Source organism: Canis lupus, chromosome 8 (assembly GCF_003254725.2).
Source record: "Canis lupus dingo isolate Sandy chromosome 8, ASM325472v2, whole genome shotgun sequence".
In the NCBI taxonomy this organism is placed as follows: domain Eukaryota; kingdom Metazoa; phylum Chordata; class Mammalia; order Carnivora; family Canidae; genus Canis; species Canis lupus.
This window is the reverse complement of record NC_064250.1, coordinates 13511100-13530103: the sequence shown is the minus strand read 5'-3', so window position 1 is coordinate 13530103 and position 19004 is coordinate 13511100. Positions and strand designations below refer to the sequence as shown.

The following is a 19004-nucleotide window of genomic DNA, read 5'->3' as shown; positions in this document are numbered from 1 at the left end:
CCCGCATTGGACTCCCTGTGAGGAGCCTGCTTCTCCCTCTGTCTGTGTCTCTGCCTCTGTGTGTGTCTCTCATGAATAAATAAATACAATCTTTATTCAAAACAAAATAAAACTGACTTCTTTCAGTGGTATTGCTCCTAATTTCCCTTCCAGCCCTGCCTGAAAACTTTATTATAGTGGAAATAGAAATATTGATGCTATTGAGCTTTTAAGGTTTCTTCATTCATAGTACTGGCAAAAAAATTTTTTAAAGGTGGGTCATACAGATCTTGGGATTTATATTTGAATGACAAGATTAACTCATGATTTGAGCAAAAAAATAGATGTGTCATAGTGCTAGTTTGCTTACAAGTCAACATTAAGATCAAAGAATTTTGTATATATAAATTTGCTCTTCTGGTTTGGTCTTAATAGACAGGACAATGACAATAGAATGTCCTAAGTCTAGCAGTAGAACATATTTTTTTGAAGGGTATGAAGTAACTCAAGATCACAGAAACATAGCACTTAAGCATGGGTACTTTCACGAGCATAAATGTGGTATGTGATACTGGCCCATGATCATTTGTAACTAGGGATTAGAAAGAATGCTGGCTATGTCATGAATTATAAGAAGCTTAAAAAAAAAAAAAAGAAGCTAAAAATCATGAGTAGGGTTGCCAAAAAACACATGGTACAGAATGCTCTCATCAGTTTTTTACCTTTATGTGTTTGTTTTTGCTCAACCTTATTTGTGGTCTTGGTCAGGACCTTAATAATAATTGGTAGAGGGGATCCCTGGGTGGCTCAGCGGTTTGGCGCCTGCCTTTGGCCCAGGGCGCGATCCTGGAGTCCCGGGATCGAGTCCCACGTCGGGCTCCCGGCGTGGAGCCTGCTTCTCCCTCCTCCTGTGTCTCTGCCTCTCTCTCTCTCTGTCTATCATAAATAAATAAATAAATAAATAATAAATAAATAAGTAAGTAAGTAAGTAAGTAAGTAAGTAAAGTAAAGTAAAGTAAAGTAATAGTAATTGGTAAAGGGGCAGCCCAGGTGGCTCAGCAGTTGGGGCAGCCCTGGTGGCTCAGTGGTTTAGTGCCACCTTCAGCCCAGAGCCTGATCCTGGAGACCCGGGATCGAGTCCCACGTCGGGCTCCCTGCATGGAGCCTGCTTCGCCTTCTGCCTGTGTCTCTGTCTCTCCCTCTCTCTCTGTGTCTCTCATGAATAAATAAATAAAACCTTTAAAAATAATAATAGTAATTGGTAGAGCCATGTTGGTATACAGGGAGGCATGGTATTATCATTTCAAGGCTATATGTGCTAGAGGAGTTTCATGTTCCACATATTTTATCCCATTGACAAATCCCTTAGTGCTATATGAAATTCTAGATCTATATTTTTTAAAGATTTATTTATTTATTTTAGAGAGCATAAGTGGATGTGGATGTGAGCAGGGGGGAGGGGCAGAAGGAAAAGGAGAGAATCCTCAACCAGACTCCCCACTGAGGGCAGATCTTGTCTCAGGGCTCAGTCCCAGGACCCTGAGATCATGACCTGAGCCAAAATCAAGAGGTAGGCACTAAACCAACTGAACCATCCATGCACTCCATATATATCTCTATTTTTAAAATTTACATATTTATTTGTCTCCCTCTCCCAAAAATGTTAGAATAGTGGCTGACAATTAAGATGTCAAATAAGTATTTGTTAAGTGATAAATGAATGATTTTTAATTGTTTAGATGAGCTTTATCTAAAGAGCTTTCAGAAATCTTAGGGTTTCATAAGTTTTCTCCCATCAACATAGATTTATTTTTCTTCCTCCCAAACTAATATATGCTTAATAGAGATAATGGTGCAGTGCATTATAAACCCTTTTAATATCAGTATATGGTGTTTTGGAGAAACTCTAAAAAGACAAGGTGTTGGGATCCCTGGGTGGCGCAGCGGTTTAGCGCCTGCCTTTGGCCCAGGGCGCGATCCTGGAGACCCGGGATCGAGTCCCACATCGGGCTCCTGGTGCATGGAGCCTGCATGGAGCCTGCTTCTCCTTCTGCCTATGTCTCTGCCTCTCTCTGTGTGTGACTATCATAAATAAATAAAAATTAAAAAAAATAAAATAAAAAAATAAAAAGACAAGGTGTTTTGCAAATATTATATAACAATTAACCAATAGTGAGGCGCCTGAGTGGTGCAGTCGATGAAATGTTTGACCACCTTTTTTTTTTTTAGATTTATTTCTTTATTTATGATAGACACACAGAGAGAGAGAAAGGTAGAGACACAGGAGGAGGGAGAAGCAGGCTCCATGCCAGGAGCCTGACATGGGACTCGATCCCAGGACTCTAGATCGCGTCCTGGGCCAAAGGCAGGCGCTAAACCACTGAGCCACCCAGAGATCCCTAAATGTTTGTTGATTTCAGCTCAGGTTGTGACCTCAGGGTCGTAGGATTGAATCCCCATGTCAGGCTCTGTGCTCAGCATCAAGTCTGCTTGTTGTTCTCCCGCTGCTCCTCCACCTGTTCACTCTTTCTCTCTCTCAAATAAATAAAATCTTTAAAAAAACAAATAAACCCTAAAAATTACTGATTGCTCTTCCTGGTCCCTATTCCTAATAGGGAAACTCCAAATCCTGTCTGATATACTCCCTTACTATATTAGGAATGTGTCCACTTCTTTCTATGATCAGACCTAAAGATTAGTTCTGACTTTTATCATTGACTGGATTATTTTAAAGGTATTTTTGGTTTCTATTCTTTGTTTTGAGAGAGAACAGGCAGGTGCACACAGAGGGGCGGAGGGAGGAGAGAGAAAATTTTTTTTTTATTTTAAATTCAATTTAATTAGCATATATTCTGTGATTAGTTTCAGAGGTAGGATTTAGTGATTCATCAGTTGCATACAATACCCAGTGCTTATTAGTTCAGGTGCCCTCCTTTATGGACATCACTCAGTTACCCCATCTTCCCACCCACCTCCCCTCCAGCAGCCCTCAGTTTATTCCCTATAGTTAAAAGAGTCGAGAGAGAATCTTAAGTAAGCAGTTTCCACACTCAGTGCAGAGCTCAAAATGGGGCTGATTTCCTGACCCTGAGATCATGACCTGAGCCAAAATCAAGAGTCAGATGCTTAACTGACTGAGGCACCTAGGTGCCCGAATTATTGAAAACAGCCCCTGTCTGCTCATTCAACCTCCAGTCTTATCTTTCTCATCTCCTAAGTTTGTATTGAGTTCCCTTGGTGTTCTCCTCGTGCCCTATGGATTCCTCTAACATTGTACTACTCACCCTATGTTTAATCATATGTTTCTCCATACTCTCCTCTGAAAGATAAATTATTCTAAGAGTAGGGACCACCTTCGGGCACTGCTGGCTCAGTCAGTTGAGTGTCCAAATCTTGACTTTGGCTCGAGTCTTGGTCTCAGGGTCATGAGATTGAACCCTACATTGGGCTCCATGCTCAGTGGGAAGTCTACTTGGGATTCTCTCTCCTTCTGCCTCTTCCCTGACTCGTGCTTGCTCTCTCAAATAAATCAATCTTTAAAAAAAAAAAAAAAAAAAGCAATAAGGACCACCTTATTGTCATCTTTATATCCCGTACACCCAGCACAGTGTATGATTGTAATAAACATTCGGCAGTTGTTCATTTAATGAGTGAATTAATTATTTAATTAATATTAAAAGTGCAGGGAATCCCTGGGTGGCTCAGCGGTTTAGCGCCTGCCTTCCGCCCGGGACATGATCCTAGAGTCCCGGGATCGAGTCCCAGGTCAGGCTCTCTGCGTGAAGCCTGCTTCTCCCTCTGCCTGTGTCTCTGCCTCTCTCTCTGTGTGTCTTTCATGAATGAATAAATATATATATATATATATATGTTTGTGTGCGTGCAGTTAAAAAAAACACCCAAGGTGTATTGGGGGGCATAAAGATAAAGCAGTTTGGAAGGGTTTTGTGAAGAGATGTGTTTTAATTTGAATGTTTAATGATGTTTGAATAGAATTTTTAGTGGGAGAAGAGATACCATTTCAGATACAGAGGAACCTAAAAGCTCAGGGCTTCTTTTGAGAACTATTTGGAATATAAGGTTCTGTTGGGTAGGGTGGTGGTTGGAAAAGTAAGTTGAACCAGATTGTTGAAAGTCTTGAATATCATGCTAAGGCTTTCAATCTCTGAATGTTATGAAACTCTGTAAAGTTATTGAATAAAGAAGATGCTCAAAATTTGATTTTGGAAATCATCAACAAAATGGCTTAGATTGAGGAAATGAGAGATGTTAACTAGTAGTCCAGTGTAGTAATTAGGCAGAAGATAATGAGATTTTTTACTAGGACAGTGGGAAAGAAAGAGATTTCAGGCATTGGATGGTAGAATTTGAGCTGTGACAAAAAGAAGTTGTAGATTATTTCAAGACTTTTCTTTTTTAAAATTTTTTTTATTTAAATTCAGTTTGCCAACATATAACACCCAGGGCTCATCCTATCAAGTTATTTCAATTTATTTATTTATTTGTTTGTTTATTTATTTAGATTTTATTTATTTATTCATGAAAGACAGAGGAGAGAGAGAGGCAGAGACACAGGCAGAGGGAGAAGCAGGCTCCATGCAGGGAGCCTGATGTGGGACTCGATCCCGAGACCCCAGGATCACACCTGGGCCAAAGGCAGGCGCTAAACTGCTGAGCCACCCAGGGATTTCCCGTATTTCAATATTTTTTTTTAATTTTTTTTTAATTTTTATTTATTTATGATAGTCACACAGAGAGAGAGGCAGAGACATAGGCAGAGGGAGAAGCAGGCTCCATGCACCAGGAGCCCGACGTGGGATTCGATCCCGGGTCTCCAGGATCACGCCCTGGGCCAAAGGCAGGCGCTAAAACTGCTGCGCCACCCAGGGATCCCTATTTCAATATTTTTAATAAGAGGTGTGGGGTTTTAGGGAATATGTGGGACTCTGAGAGACTGGTTAGATGAAGGGATCATGAATAGGGAACCAAGAAAAGGAAACATTTGTAGATTAGATAATAATGAATAGGTGCAGCCCGGGTGGCTCAGTGGTTTAGCGTCGCCTTCAGCCCAGGGTGTGATCCTGGAGACCCAGGATCGAGTCCCACATTGGGCTCCCTGCATGGAGCCTGCTTCTCTCTCTGCCTCTCTCTCTCTCTCTCTCTCTCTGTCTCATGAATAAATAAATAGAATCTTAAAAAAAAAAAAAAGATTACAATGAATACTGTCTTAGTCTGTTGTGAGTTTAGTAGAATCTTCATATAAAGGATATAATATATAGGCAATTGGAAATAGGATCTGAGGCTCAGGAAAGGGTTTAGGGGCAGTGATCATGATTTGTGAATCACTTACCTAATGGTGAGCATTGAAGCCATGGCAGTAGATTTGGAAATTAGATGGGATGTTCCTTTATGGGAACAACCTGATGCAACAAGTGGTAAAGTCAAGAGTTAGCTGCTTCTCACTTTTGCCTTAGATAACTATTCATGCCATTTAGAGTCATCTTTTGTGTCTCTTATACTATAAGTTGCTGATCCCCAAAACAGGACAAGACACGATATTTGGATGAGTTCAGAGTGAAGAACTTGCAGAATTTATTTTCAAAGCTTTTACAGAATCATATGATGGTGTATTATACTCCAGTAAATTTTACATCTTTAAAAGAACTCCTGGCGGGAGGCACCTGGGTGGCTCAGTGGTTGAGCATCTGCCTTCGTCCCAGGTCGTGATCTGGGGTCCTGGGATCAAGTCTCGCATTGGGCTCCTCACAGGGAGCCTGCTTCTCCCTCTGCCTGTGTCTCTGCCTCTGTGTCTCTCATAAATAGATAAATAAAATCTTTAAAAATAAATAATAAAATTTTAATTGTCTTTATGTAAAACTAGTTATATGATGAGAAGGCTGCTTGCAATGGAATTATCACATATAAAATTTGAGATATCCAGGCATTATTGTAGATCACCTGAATCTGAATCTTTGGGAGTGAAGCCAGCCTCTTCTTTAATGCCCTAAAGTTTGAAGGTCACTGATATACATGATGAAATTGCCACTTTATTAAAGTTTAAAAACCAGGATCCTTTTGAGGTTGCCATTTTGATGTCAGAGAATAAAAGAGGCATTACTTTCCAACTTGTAATCTTTTTTTTTTTTTTTAATTTTATTTATTTATGATAGTCACACACACACACAGAGAGAGAGAGAGGGGCAGAGACACAGGCAGAGAGAGAAGCAGGCCCCATGCAGGGAGCCCGACGTGGGATTCGATCCCGGGTCTCCAGGATCGCGCCCTGGGCCAAAGGCAGGCGCTAAACCGCTGCGCCACCCAGGGATCCCCAACTTGTAATCTTAAAAAATTGCCAACTTAAGTTTACCTTTCTTTCAGCTGAGTGTGAGAGGAAAAAATAAGAAAGAGAAACTTGAAGATTTCTTTAAGAACATGGTTAAATCAGCAGATGGAGTAATTGTTTCAGGAGTAAAGGTAAGATTTTATTTGATTAACAGAGGTATTGGTTTGAGAATCGATAGATTGAGATTTCAGATGTGCAGATGACTTTATTAGAGTAAAAGAGAAGTTTGGACAGTAGAATGGTTAGGCTTGTGAATCTGGGACCCCTCCCCTGGATTCCACTCTTTAGAGAACCTCCTTCTCCCAGAGGTGAGAGGTCTGTAGGTCCAAGGGGATTTGCCCACCTGAAGCACATACCCCTTCCCTCCAAACTAGACATGCTTTAGGAATCTGGAACCCCATATTTTCTTGCCCAAATCTGAAGCCTACTTCTGAGTCTTTCTCTTCTGTGGGTCTGTTCCCTGAGTTCATCCTCTAGTATGTGCACTCATAGGTGGTCAGGGTGACCATGGATAGCTAAGGAGAGGGAGGGCAAAGGGGAGAAGATCAGTGTGCAAGATAGAATATCTGTTTACATACACATGAGGTTTCTCTGGGTTCCTTATAGAGCTTGCAGGATAGAGCACAAAGAGGGGCTATCTCCAGTTGTACACTTGCCCTTGGCCTTACAAATGTTAGGTGCAGACTTAGTTTCAGATCTGGAGTTAGAAGGGTTTAGTTTGAGGTTTTAGTCTTGTTGTGGGGCACCTGGCTGGCTCAGTTGGTAGAACATGCGACTTGATATCAGTGTCATGAATTCAAGCTCCATATTGGACATAGACCTTACAAATAAATAAAAAGGCATATTTAAAATTAAAAAATAATTAAATAACACCTAAGTTGTTCTTAATGATGTTCTAAAAAATGGTACAAGAACTGATTTATCTGAAGACTCTTACATTGAAAGAGAAAAATGTTTATATTACATTATCAAACATACTAAGAAAGAGATAAATAATGCTGTTTTGTCATCATTGCCTGTTTCTATAGATACATCAACAGTAAAACTTAGGTGGGAAGTAGTATTTATTTGATTTATACTTTGTTTTTTCAGAGACAGGTCAGTTGGTGTGTTGACAATGCATGTGCCATGGCTACTTGCTTTTTTTTTTTTTTTTTCATGGCTACTTTCTAATAAGGACTCCACTTCCGTTTTGGTGCTTCTTATGCATTAATATTGAACATTTTTCTTAGCATTAACTGTAAACTACTGTATGGATTATGATTTTGGTAAAGTAGTAACATTTTTGAACATTTACAATGTGTTCGTTAATCCACATTTTATTTACTCTTCAGTTCTACCAATTGGAGAGTTTTGTCCCCATTTTAACAGTTAAGAAAATAAGTATACATTAATTAAAGATTTTAAAGGACATTTTGCCAGTACTGACTTTTCTTTCTTGTGTTCTGTTGATGTGGATCTTGAATTACATTGTTTCAGCTGGTGCTTTTTCAAAAAATGATTGCCCTTTTAGAGAGGAGGAAAGTATTTTTCATAATTTTTATTTTTAATGTATACCTTTGTTTCAAAAAAGGTTAAAGACAGTGGTTAATATAATAATTGCTCCCAGAAAGCTAGTTTTGCCATGTTTCCCCAAAGCAGTCGGAGAGGGCTGTAATGACAAAGGCCTGGCAACCTTCAGGAATGGCTCACAGAATACCCAGTAGACCAAGAGAAATGGATTTGGACTTGTCTATCGAATTTTTTTCTTCTCAAAAGCAATTGATTAATTACTCCTCTGACAGTAATGTATTTGTTGAAGAGGCAGGACTATAGACACAGAGCACAAATAGAACACGTTTCAGACTACTACAACATGTGAACACAAACTATATGGGGAGCTCTAAGCTTTCAACTGCAGAACCATTGCAGATTTTCCCTGGATAAATAGAATGCATGTCTGTATAAAGTCTGAACTTGTTGGTAAAATCATTAAAACATCTGATTATTAGAGGATAGCTATGCTGTTTTACTGATCTTTTATTTTTTATTATAATGGTAAATTGATTTATGTATTATACTAAAGCAAATAAGTGAAAAACTATATTTTCTTTTGATCCTATAGGATGTAGATGATTTCTTTGAGCATGAACGAACATTCCTTTTAGAATATCATAACCGAGTTAAGGATGCATCTGCTAAATCTGATAGGATGACAAGATCCCACAAAAGTAAGGTTTTTCTTTGTGGTTAAAGCTTACATTTTTTTAATGGAATAATTATAAAGTTATTATGTTATAGTTTATAAAAATCTTGATGTAGAACAGTGGTTTTCAAACTGTGGTCTGTGAAGTCTTGACCCTCAGGTTCTTTTTATTTTTAGCAATTCTGAGAGGTCAAAACTATTTTCATAATAACCCATGATGCTTTTTGTATTTTTCACCATGTTGAGATTTACACTGATAATGCAGAAGCCATGGTGGATAAAATTACTGGTACCTTAGCACAAAATCAAGGGCAGTGGCACCAAATTGTGTTAATAGTCACTGTATTCTTTCCCGCAGTGTGTTTGCAGTTAGGAAAAATTTGCTCAATTAAGAGTATCATTGATAGGGATGCCTGGGTGGCTCAGTGGTTGAGCATCTGCCTTTGGCTCAGGGCATGATCCCGGAGTCCTAGGATCAAGCCCCACTTTGGGCCCCCTGCATGGAGCCTGCTTCTCCCTCTGCCTGTGTCTCTGCCTCTCTCTGTGTGTCGCTCCTGAATGAATAAATAAAATATATTTTTAAAAAAGAATGTCATGGGGGGGGATCCCTGGGTGGCTCAGCGGTTTAGCGCCTGCCTTTGGCCCGGGGCGCGATCCTGGAGTCCTGGGATCGAGTCCTGCGTTGGGCTCCCGGCATGGAGCCTGCTTCTCCCTCCTCCTGTGTCTCTGCCTCTCTCTCTCTCTCTCTCTCTCTCTCATAAATAAATAAATAAATCTTTAAAAAAAAAAAAAAAGAATGTCATGGGGATCCCTGGGTGGCTCAGCGGTTTAGCACCTACCTGCCTTTGGCCGAGGGCACGATCCTGGAGTCCTGGGATCGAGTCCCACGTCAGACTCCAGCATGGAGCCTGCTTCTCCCTCCTCCTGTGTCTCTGCTTCTCTCTCTCTCTCTCTCTAATAAATAAATAAATAAATAAATAAATAAATAAATCTTTTTTAAAAATAAAATAAAAATTAAAAAGAATGTCAGTGATAAAGCAGTAAAAATTATTAATTGTAATAAATTACTTCCCTTGAGTTCACTTTTTTGTATACTGAATGATAAAATAGGAGGTATACAAAAAGCACTTTGCATACTAAAGTATGATTGTTCTCTTTAGAAAAGCATTTTAGTGATTAAGGTGCAGCTGAATTAGCTGCCCTTTTTTTTTTTTTTTTTTGAGAGAACTTGAGAGAACAACTGACAAACTATGATTCAGATTTGACTATTTGGTAGACATTTTCTTTAAAAATGAAGTGAACCTGTCAGTTTTTAAGGAAAACAGCTGACAGTATTTGTTGGCAATGAGAAAAGTCCAGCTTTCCAGCAGTAATTAGAATTTTGGAAAACTTTTATCTATCCTCATGAACTTGCTTCCCAACAATTAAAGACTTGTCTGAAGAGATTGATGATAATATATGAATGTGGTATTTTGATATTATTTATGTATAATGAAGTGTGTCAACATTTGGAAGATTTGCAAAATCATGTATGTAAAAGATTGATTCAAAGTTTAAAATAGACTAATGGTTTTTTTTAGCAGCCTTATTGAGGTATAAATTGATATTGGTAAGCTGCAGTGTTCAAAGTATACAATTTGATAAGTTTTGGCATATGTGTAAAATCACTATGATCAAGGTAGTGAACATATCCATCACCACCAAAAGTTTCCATATATCCCTTTGCATTCCCTCCATTTTGCCTGTATCCAGGCAACCACTGATGGGCTTTCTATTTCTATAGATTAGTTTGCATTTTCTACAATTTTATAAAAATGGAATCATATTATACGTACTCTTTATTATTTGGCTTTGAAATTCAACAAAATTAGAGCGCTTAGGTGGCTCCATGGGTTTAAATGTCTGCCTTCAGCTCAGATCATGATCCCAGTGTCCTAGGATCAAGCCCAACATCTGGCTCCCTGCTTAGTAGGGACTCTACTTCCTCTCCCATTCCCCTTGCTTGTGCTCTCGCGCGTTCACTCTCTTTCCCTCTGTCAAACAAATAAATAAAATCTTTAAAAAAAAAATTCAACAAAGTTATTTTGAGATTCATTCATGTTGTGTGTATCAAAAGGTCATTCATTTTTATTGCTGAGTATTATTCTATTGTATGGATATACCACATTGTTTATCCATTCAGCTGTTGGTGGACATTTGGATCATTGTTAGCTTTAGACTGTTACAAATAAAGCTGACATGAACCGTTTATATGTAAGTCTTTGTATGGACTTGTGCTTTCATTTCTTTGGGTAATACCTAAAAGTAGAGTGGCTGGGTCAAGTGATAAGTGTATAATTAACTTTTGAAAAAATTGCCAAACTTTTTTCCCAGAATGAAATGATTGTACCATTGTATATTCCTACCAGCCATGCATGAGAGTTTCAGTTGCTCCACATCTTCCAGGAAGGATACTCACTGTTTTTCATTTTAGCCATTCTAGGTCAGTAATGGTGTATCATTGTGGTTTTAATTTGCATTTTCCTAGTGACTATCGATGTTGAACATCTTTTCTTATATAAGTCCTCTAGCTTTATTCTTCTTTAGCAAAGTTGTTTTGGCCTCTCTAGGCTCTTTACATTTTCACATTTACATTAAAATGTGAATTTTAGAATCAACGTGTCACTTTCTACAAAAATGATGTCTGGGAATTTTTTTTTTTTAAGATGTCATTTATTTATTCATGAGACACAGAGAGAGGCAGAGACATAGGCAGAGGGAGAAGCAGGCTCCTGCAGGGAGGCTAATGTGTGACTGGATCCCAGGACCCTGGGATCACAACCTGAGCCAAAGGCAGATGTTCAACCACTGAGCCACCCAGGTGCCCAGTGTCTGGGATTTTGATCTGGATTGTGTAGAATCAGTAGTTCGATTTGGGGAGGATTGACATCTTAACAATATTGAGTCTTCTGATACATTAATATAGTTTATTTTTCCACTTAGGTCTTCCTTAAATTCTCTCAGCGATGTTTTATAGCTTTCATTGTACAGATCTTATACACTTTTAGTTAGATTGGGCCCTAGTTATTTTTTGATGCTGTTGTAGATGATATAATTTTTACATTTCGATTTCCAGTTGTTCTTTTCTAATATGTAGAAATGAAATGTATTTTCTATATTGATCTTAAATCTTGCAGTCTTACTAAATTAACTCACTAATTGGTTCCAGTAGATTCCTATTTTGTAGATTCCTTAGGATTTTCTGCATAGATGATTATCTGCTAATAAAAACAATTATAGGGACTCCTGGTTGGTTCAGCAGTTAAGCGCCTGCCTTTGGTTCAGGGCGTGATCCTGGGGTCTTTGGATTGAGTCCCACATCGGGCTTCCTGCATGGAGCCTGCTTCTCCCTCTGCCTGTGTCTCTGCCTCTCTCTCTCTGTCTCTCATGAATAAATAAATAAAATCTTTTTTAAAAATCATACTTCTTTCCCATTTAAATTCCACTTATTTCTTTTCTTTGCCCCATTGTACTAAAGCTGTACCTGTAGCTCCAGTACAGTGTGGACGGAAGTGGTAAGAGCAAGCATCTTTGCCTTGTTTCTTATCTTATAAGGATGGTATTCATTCTTAAACCATTAATTGCAGTGTTTGGTATAGGTTTTTCCTGGATGCTTTTTATCAAATTGAGAAAATTCTCTTAGAAATTACTAGTTTTTTTTTTTTTTAATTTTTATTTATTTATGATAGTCACACATTGAGAGAGAGAGAGAGAGGCGGAGACATAGGCAGAGAGAGAAGCAGGCTCCATGCACCGGGAGCCCGACGTGGGATTCGATCCCGGGTCTCCAGGATCGCGCCCTGGGCCAAAGGCAGGCTCTAAACCGCTGCACCACCCAGGGATCCCAGAAATTACTAGTTTTCTGAGAGGGTTTTTGTTTTGTTTTGCTTTGTTTTGTTTTAAGTTAGGAATAAATGTTGGATTTTTATCATACGCTCTTTTTGCAACTACAGTGTTGAGATAATCATACCATTTTTCCTTTTTAGTCTACAGTATGGTTAATTGTTTTTTTGTTTGTTTGTTTGTTTGTTTTAATTTTTTTATTTATTTATGATGGTCACACAGAGAGAGAGAGAGAGGCAGAGACACAGGCAGAGGGAGAAGCAGGCTCCATGCACTGGGAGCCTGATATGGGATTCGATCCCGGGTCTCCAGGATCGCTCCCTGGGCCAAAGGCAGGCGCCAAACCGCTGCGCCACCCAGGGATCCCCAGTATGGTTAATTGTATTGATTGATTTTCAAATGTTAAACCAACCTTATGTTCTTAGGATAAATATTACTTATACCAAAGGAGTTTAAATGTAGTAAAGTTCAGGGGCACCTGGGTGGCTTAAGTGGCCAACTCTTGATTTCAGCTCAGGTCATAATCTCAGGGTCCTGGGATGGAGCCTTATTGGGCTCTCCCTCTGACCTCCTCTCCGCCCTCACCCCCCCCCCCCCCGCCATGTCCTCTGTCAGATAAATAAATGAAATCTTTTAAAAAATAAATAGGGATAGGGGATACCTGGGTGGCTCAGCGGTTTGGCGCCTACCTTTGGCCCAGGGCGTGATCCTGGAGTCCGGGGATCCAGTTCCACATCAGGCTCCTTGCATGGAGCCTGCTTCTCCCTCTGCCTGTGTCCCTGTGTGTGTGTCTCTCTCTCTCTCTCTCTCTATGTGTGTGTCTCATGAATAAATGAATAAAATCTTTTAAATAGATACATACATACATACATACATACATACATACATACATACCCCTGGGTGGCTCAGTCATTTAAGCATCTGCCGTCAGCTCTGGTCATGATCCCAGTGTCCTGGGATAGAGCCCTGCATCAATCTCCCTGCTCAGCAGGGAACCTGCTTCTCCCTCTCCTGCCCCTTCCCCCTGCTTGTGCACTCTCTCACACTTTCTCCAATAAATAAAACTTTTAAAAAATAAAAATTAAAAATAAATAAAAATAATAAATGTAATAGAGTTCAAAAGTTCATTGATAATGGTTTTAGATTACCCAATGCAACTATTAAACTATTACTCGTAGGGACACCTGGGTGGCTCAGCGGTTGAGTGTCTGCCTTCAGCTCAGGGCATGATCCCAGTCTGAGGATCAAGTCCCACATTGGGCCCCTTGCATGGAGCCTGCTTCTCCCTCTCCCTAAGAGATTTTATTTATTTATTCATGAGAGACACAGAGAGAGAGAGAGGCAAAAACATAGGCAGAGGAAGAAGCAGGCTCCCTTCAAGGAGCCCGATGTGGGACTCGATCCTGGATCCCGGGATCACACGCTGAGCCGAAGATAGACGCTCAACTGCTGAGCCACCCAGGCGTCCCTATATAAGTTTCAGAACCTCTGATGCAGAGACAATTCAGTTGGTACCTAGAAGTAAGAACCTCCATTTTGGAGTATTGTTACATGCTATCACAGAAAAGAGGAAATAAAGCCTCTGGCTTGGTAACTTTTGTTCTTGTGTCATTTTTTGGGAGGATTAAGATTTATTAGTATTTTAAAGATTTATCTATCTTAGAAGGGGAGGGGCAAGGGGAAGGGAAAAAGATAGTCTTTTTTTTTTTTTTTTTTTTTTTTTTTTTTTTAGGGATTTTATTTATTTATTCGTGAAAGACACAGAGAGAGAGGCAGAGACACAGACAGGGAGAAGCAGGCTCCATGCTGGGAGCCCATTGTGGAACTTGATCCCGGGACCCAGAGATCATGCCCCTAGCCAAAGACAGATGCTCAACCGCTGAGCCACCCAGGCATCTCTAGGAAAGAGAGAATCTTAAGCAAGTTCCTTGCCCAGTGCAGAGCCAGTCACAGGGCTTGATCTCACAACCCGGGATCAAGACGCAAGCCAAAATCAAGAGTCAGACACTTAACCAATTGAGCCACCCAGAGTTTTTTTTATATCTTTGCACTTTGCAGATTTCTTTTAATAAATTAGTTATGTATACTTGCATGTTCAGTTATCAAGAACTATAAAGGTGTGGGAAGCTTGAATTCCTTCCTAGATTCATTACTGATTTGCTCTTAGAGCCTTGGACAAGTCATATAATTGGTCTTATGTTGGTTTCCTTGTTTAAGGGGGAGCGCCTGGGTGGCTCACTGCATTAAACCTTCAGCTCAGGTCATGATCCCAGGGTCCTGGGATCAAGCCCTATAGCAGACTCCCTGTTCAGTGGGGAGTCTGCATCTCTCTCTCCCCCTCTACCCCACCTCCCACTCATGCTCTCTCGCTCTCTCTCTCTCTCTTTCTCAAATAAATAAATAAATAATTTAAATAATAATAAAAAAAATAAAATGACATTAAGGATAAAATATCTCATACTTTTACTCCTCTCTTAAGAGCTACTTTGTCCCAGCCCATCATCTCCATGTCCCTCCATCAAGACCTGCACTTTCTCCCCTACACACCCAGTCACACTGAGTACCCTGCAGGGTTCCAGCTGTATCCTCTTTACCTTCCTGGAGAACTCCACACTGTAGCAGCTGGACCAGGCCCAAGCCCACAGGCCTCCTCTGTACCCTCTCAAGAAAGAAAAACTTTCTAAATATGAAATGGTATATACAATGTAAGTTGTAATAATTAGGAATATTCTCAAGTTTAGATTTGATTATTTAAAATTTCTTTAAAGTTATTTAGCTCATAAACTTTGGCATATCTCAAATTTCAAGATGAAGAAAATACAGTCTTTGCCCTTAAGGAGTTAATAATTTTGCATTGAGGTCAGAATGGCTAAAATTAACAAGACAGGAAACAACAGATGTTGGTGAGGATGCTGAGAAAGGGGAACCGTCTTACACTGTTGGTGGGAATGCTAACTGGTGCAGTCAGTAACACACTATGTGGAGGGTCCTCAAAAAATTGAAAATAGAGGTACCAAATGACCCAGCAGTTGCGCTACTAAGTATTTACCCAAAGAATACAAATGTAGTGATCCGGAGGGGCACATGCACCCCAATGTTTATAGCAGCAGTGCCCACAATAGCCAAACTATGGAATGAGCCCAGATGTCCATTGACAGATAAATGGATTAAGAAGGTGTGGTAATTGGGTGCCTAGGTGGCTCAGCGGTTGAGCTTCTGCCTTCAGCTCAGGTTGTAATCCTGGAGTTTCTGGATTGAGTCCCACATCGGGCTCCCCATGGGGAGCCTGCTTCTCCCTCTGCCTGTGTCTCTGCCTCTCTCTCTGTGTCTCTGAATAAATAAGATCTTAAAAAAAGAAAAAAAAAAGTGTGGTAACATATACAATGGAACTGAGCCTTCAAAAAATGAAATCTTGCCATTTGCAATGATGTGGATATAACTAGAGCGTATTCTAAGCAAAATAAGTCAGTCAGAGAAAGGCAATTATATGATCTCACGTGTGGAATTTAAGAAAACAAAAAAAAATAAAAGAAAACAGGATCATGGGGAGAAGGGGAAAAGTAAGACTAAATCAGAGAGGGAGACAAACCATAAGAGACTCTTCAATCATAGGAAACAAGCTGAGGGTTGCTAGAGGGGAGAGGGGTGGAGGATGGGGTTAATTGTGTGATGGACATTAAGGAGGGCATATAATGTAATGAGCACTGGCTATTAAATAAAACTGATGAAGCACTGAACTCTACTCTGAAACTAATAATATACTATTTGTTAAGTAATTGAATTTGAATTAAATAATAATTTTGCAGGTGAAAGGGGCACCTGGGTAGCTCAGTCAGTTAAGCATCTGCTTTCAGCTCAGGTCATAATCCCGGGATCCTGGGATCAAGCCTTGTGTCAGGCTCCCTGCTTGGTGAAGAGTCTGCTCCCTCTGCACCATTCTCTTTCGCTCAAATAAATAAAATCTTAAAAATAACCAGTTTTTTAACTGCTCACCAGTTTTGCAGGTGAAATAAACATGATAAGCAAAAAACTACAGTATATAGTAATCAGTCCTGTAATAGAGGTGTGTATTCATGTCATGGAAACATAGAGAACTGTAAAGGTGGAGAATCATCTGTTAAGAAACTGAAGAAAATATTAGTAATTCTTCTTTATTTATTTGGCCAAATGGAACAATGCTTTTAAGAAAGACTATTATGAACCTATTTAGAAAATTATAATTACTACATACAAGTACATTACACACAATTTTACAAAGTTATAAAGTAATTTATTTCTTTATGATGCATGAACTTGCTATCTGAACTATGAAAAATTAAGCCTTCAGCATCACTGTGATGTATAAAATCAGGGCAGTTTGCTTATTTTCTGTAATCACGTGCTGTAACAGCTAAAGAGGGTATATAGTACTAGGGCCAGAGCCAGATAGCATTAGGATCCAGGAATTTCTTGCTTTATTATTTTTTTTTAATTTCTTGCTTTAAAAAATAATTTCAGGGTCAGTTTAAGTATAAAATATGAATGTATTTGATGTGAAACACAAATCATTTTTGATTGCTGCCTCAACCAACCTTTGTGAGATTTTTTTTTTTTTTTTTAGCAAATATTGTTAGGCTATTTATTAGGTAGTCTGGTTATTAGCATACTTTTTTTGTATAATTTTTATTGGAGTTCAATTTGCCAACATATAGCATAACACCCAGTGCTCATCCCATCAAGTGCCCCCCTGTGCCCGTCACCCAGTCAACCCAACCCTCTGCCCACCTCCCTTTCCACCACCCCTTGTTCCTTTCCCAGAGTTAGGAGTCTCTCATGTTCTTTCACCCTCACTGATATTTCCCACTCATTTTCTCTCGTTTCCCCTTTATTCCCTTTCACTATTTTTTATATTCCCCAAATGAATGAGACCATATAATGTTTGTCTTCCTCCGATTGACTTACTTCACTCAGCATAATACCCTCCAGTTGCATCCACATTGAAGCAAATGGTGGGTATTTGTCGTTTCTAATGGCTGAGTAATATTCCATTGTATACGTACACCACATCTTCTTTATCCATTCATCTTTCAATGGACACTGAGGCTCCTTCCATAGTATGGCTATTGTAGACATTGCTGCTGTAAACATTGGGGTGCAGATGTCCTGCCCTTTCACTGCCTCTGTATCTTTGGGATAAATCCCCAGCAGTGCAATTGCTGGTTGTAGGTCAGTTCTATTTTTAACTCTTTGAGGAACCTCCACACAGTTTTCCAGGGTGGCTGTACCAGTTCACATTCCCACCAACAGTGCAAGAAGATTCCCCTTTCTCCACATCCTCTCCAACATTTGTTGTTTACTGTCTTATTAATTTTCACCCTTTGTGAGATTTTTAAGTATTGTTTTTTTTTTTAACTTAAACTTTTAGGATTATAGTGACAGTCTTGCATATACAGTTTACCAATCAGATCTGAAGTTTGTATTCAGTTTCTTTATTGGGGCACTGGCTGGCTTACTTGGGTAGAGCATGAAACTCTTGATCTCAGGGTTGTGAGTTTGAGCCCTGTTTTGGGTATGGCGCCTACTTTAAATTTTTTTTTCTTTGAAAAATATCAAGATAGATCTGTTTTTGAATAATTAAAAAAAGTAAATAGAGTCACCAAATTTCAGCTTTATTTGTTGAATATAACTTTGTATAGCATAAGATTACTGTTTTGTTAGAGAATAAACACATTAAAATCCTGTATAGATACTACTGGCATAAATGGAAATTTCCATACAAAGTAGGCATGTCTCAGATTTCATTAATAATAGCAAACATTGGGACGCCTGGGTGGCTCAGCAGTTGAGCTTCTGCCTTTGGATCAGGGCGTGATCCCAGAGTCCCGGGATCGAGTCCCACATTGGGCTTCCTGCATGGAGCCTGCTTCTTCCTCTGCCTATGTCTACCTCTCTTTCTCTCTCTGTCTCTCATGAATAAATAAATGAATAAAATCTTAAAAAAAAAAAAAGGCAAACATTTGTATAACACTATACTTGCTATGTGCCAGGTATATAGTAACATTTATTAACTCATTTAGTCCAAGTAATTACATGGACCTGGTACCATTATCCCCATTTCCAGATGAGGAAAGTGAGGCATATGCAGGTTAAGTGAAAAGCTCAAGGTTGCGTAGATTGGGATTGAACTGCGGTAAATTGGAATTGAACCCTAAACAGTTTTGTTCCAGGTCCATGCTCTTAACCATTGAACTATCCTATCCTTTTTCTGAAAAGAGTGCTGTTTTCTCAACAAGTTGTCCTCTGGGGTGAGCTCTAGGAAAAGTATTGTGCTGAAGTTGAATACTTTGTTTCCTAGTACCCAAGGATAATGGTGCTGCCACCATTCATCTAGCTTTTCAAGCTCCATAATTTTCCTTCCTACCTCAGGTTTCCTGTTTGTAAATCCTACCTATTATATTTGTTGTGTCTCTCTGCTGTCACTGTTTTTGCTATCTTGATCCTGACCATCAGTGTCTGACACAACACATTCCCAGTTGCCTTCTGTGTCCCTCCATTTCTAGACTTTATTCCAGACGGCAGAATTTTTTATCTAAAATCCTTAACAAGTTGATTTTACCACTACCGTTTTTAAATGTTTAA

The 19004-nt window shown here is 39.4% G+C and overlaps 1 protein-coding gene across 2 annotated transcripts in view; it reads left to right on the top strand.

The window, feature by feature from the left end:
• The window catches only part of SNX6 (sorting nexin 6), a 59234-nt gene that overhangs the window by 21015 nt on the left and 19215 nt on the right, over positions 1-19004 (top strand). For both annotated transcript variants that reach the window (XM_025442862.3, XM_025442863.3), the window contains exons 7-8: positions 6355-6450; positions 8424-8529. In XM_025442862.3, the coding sequence (XP_025298647.1) occupies positions 6355-6450; positions 8424-8529 (202 nt within the window). The remainder of the gene's footprint in view (positions 1-6354; positions 6451-8423; positions 8530-19004) is intronic.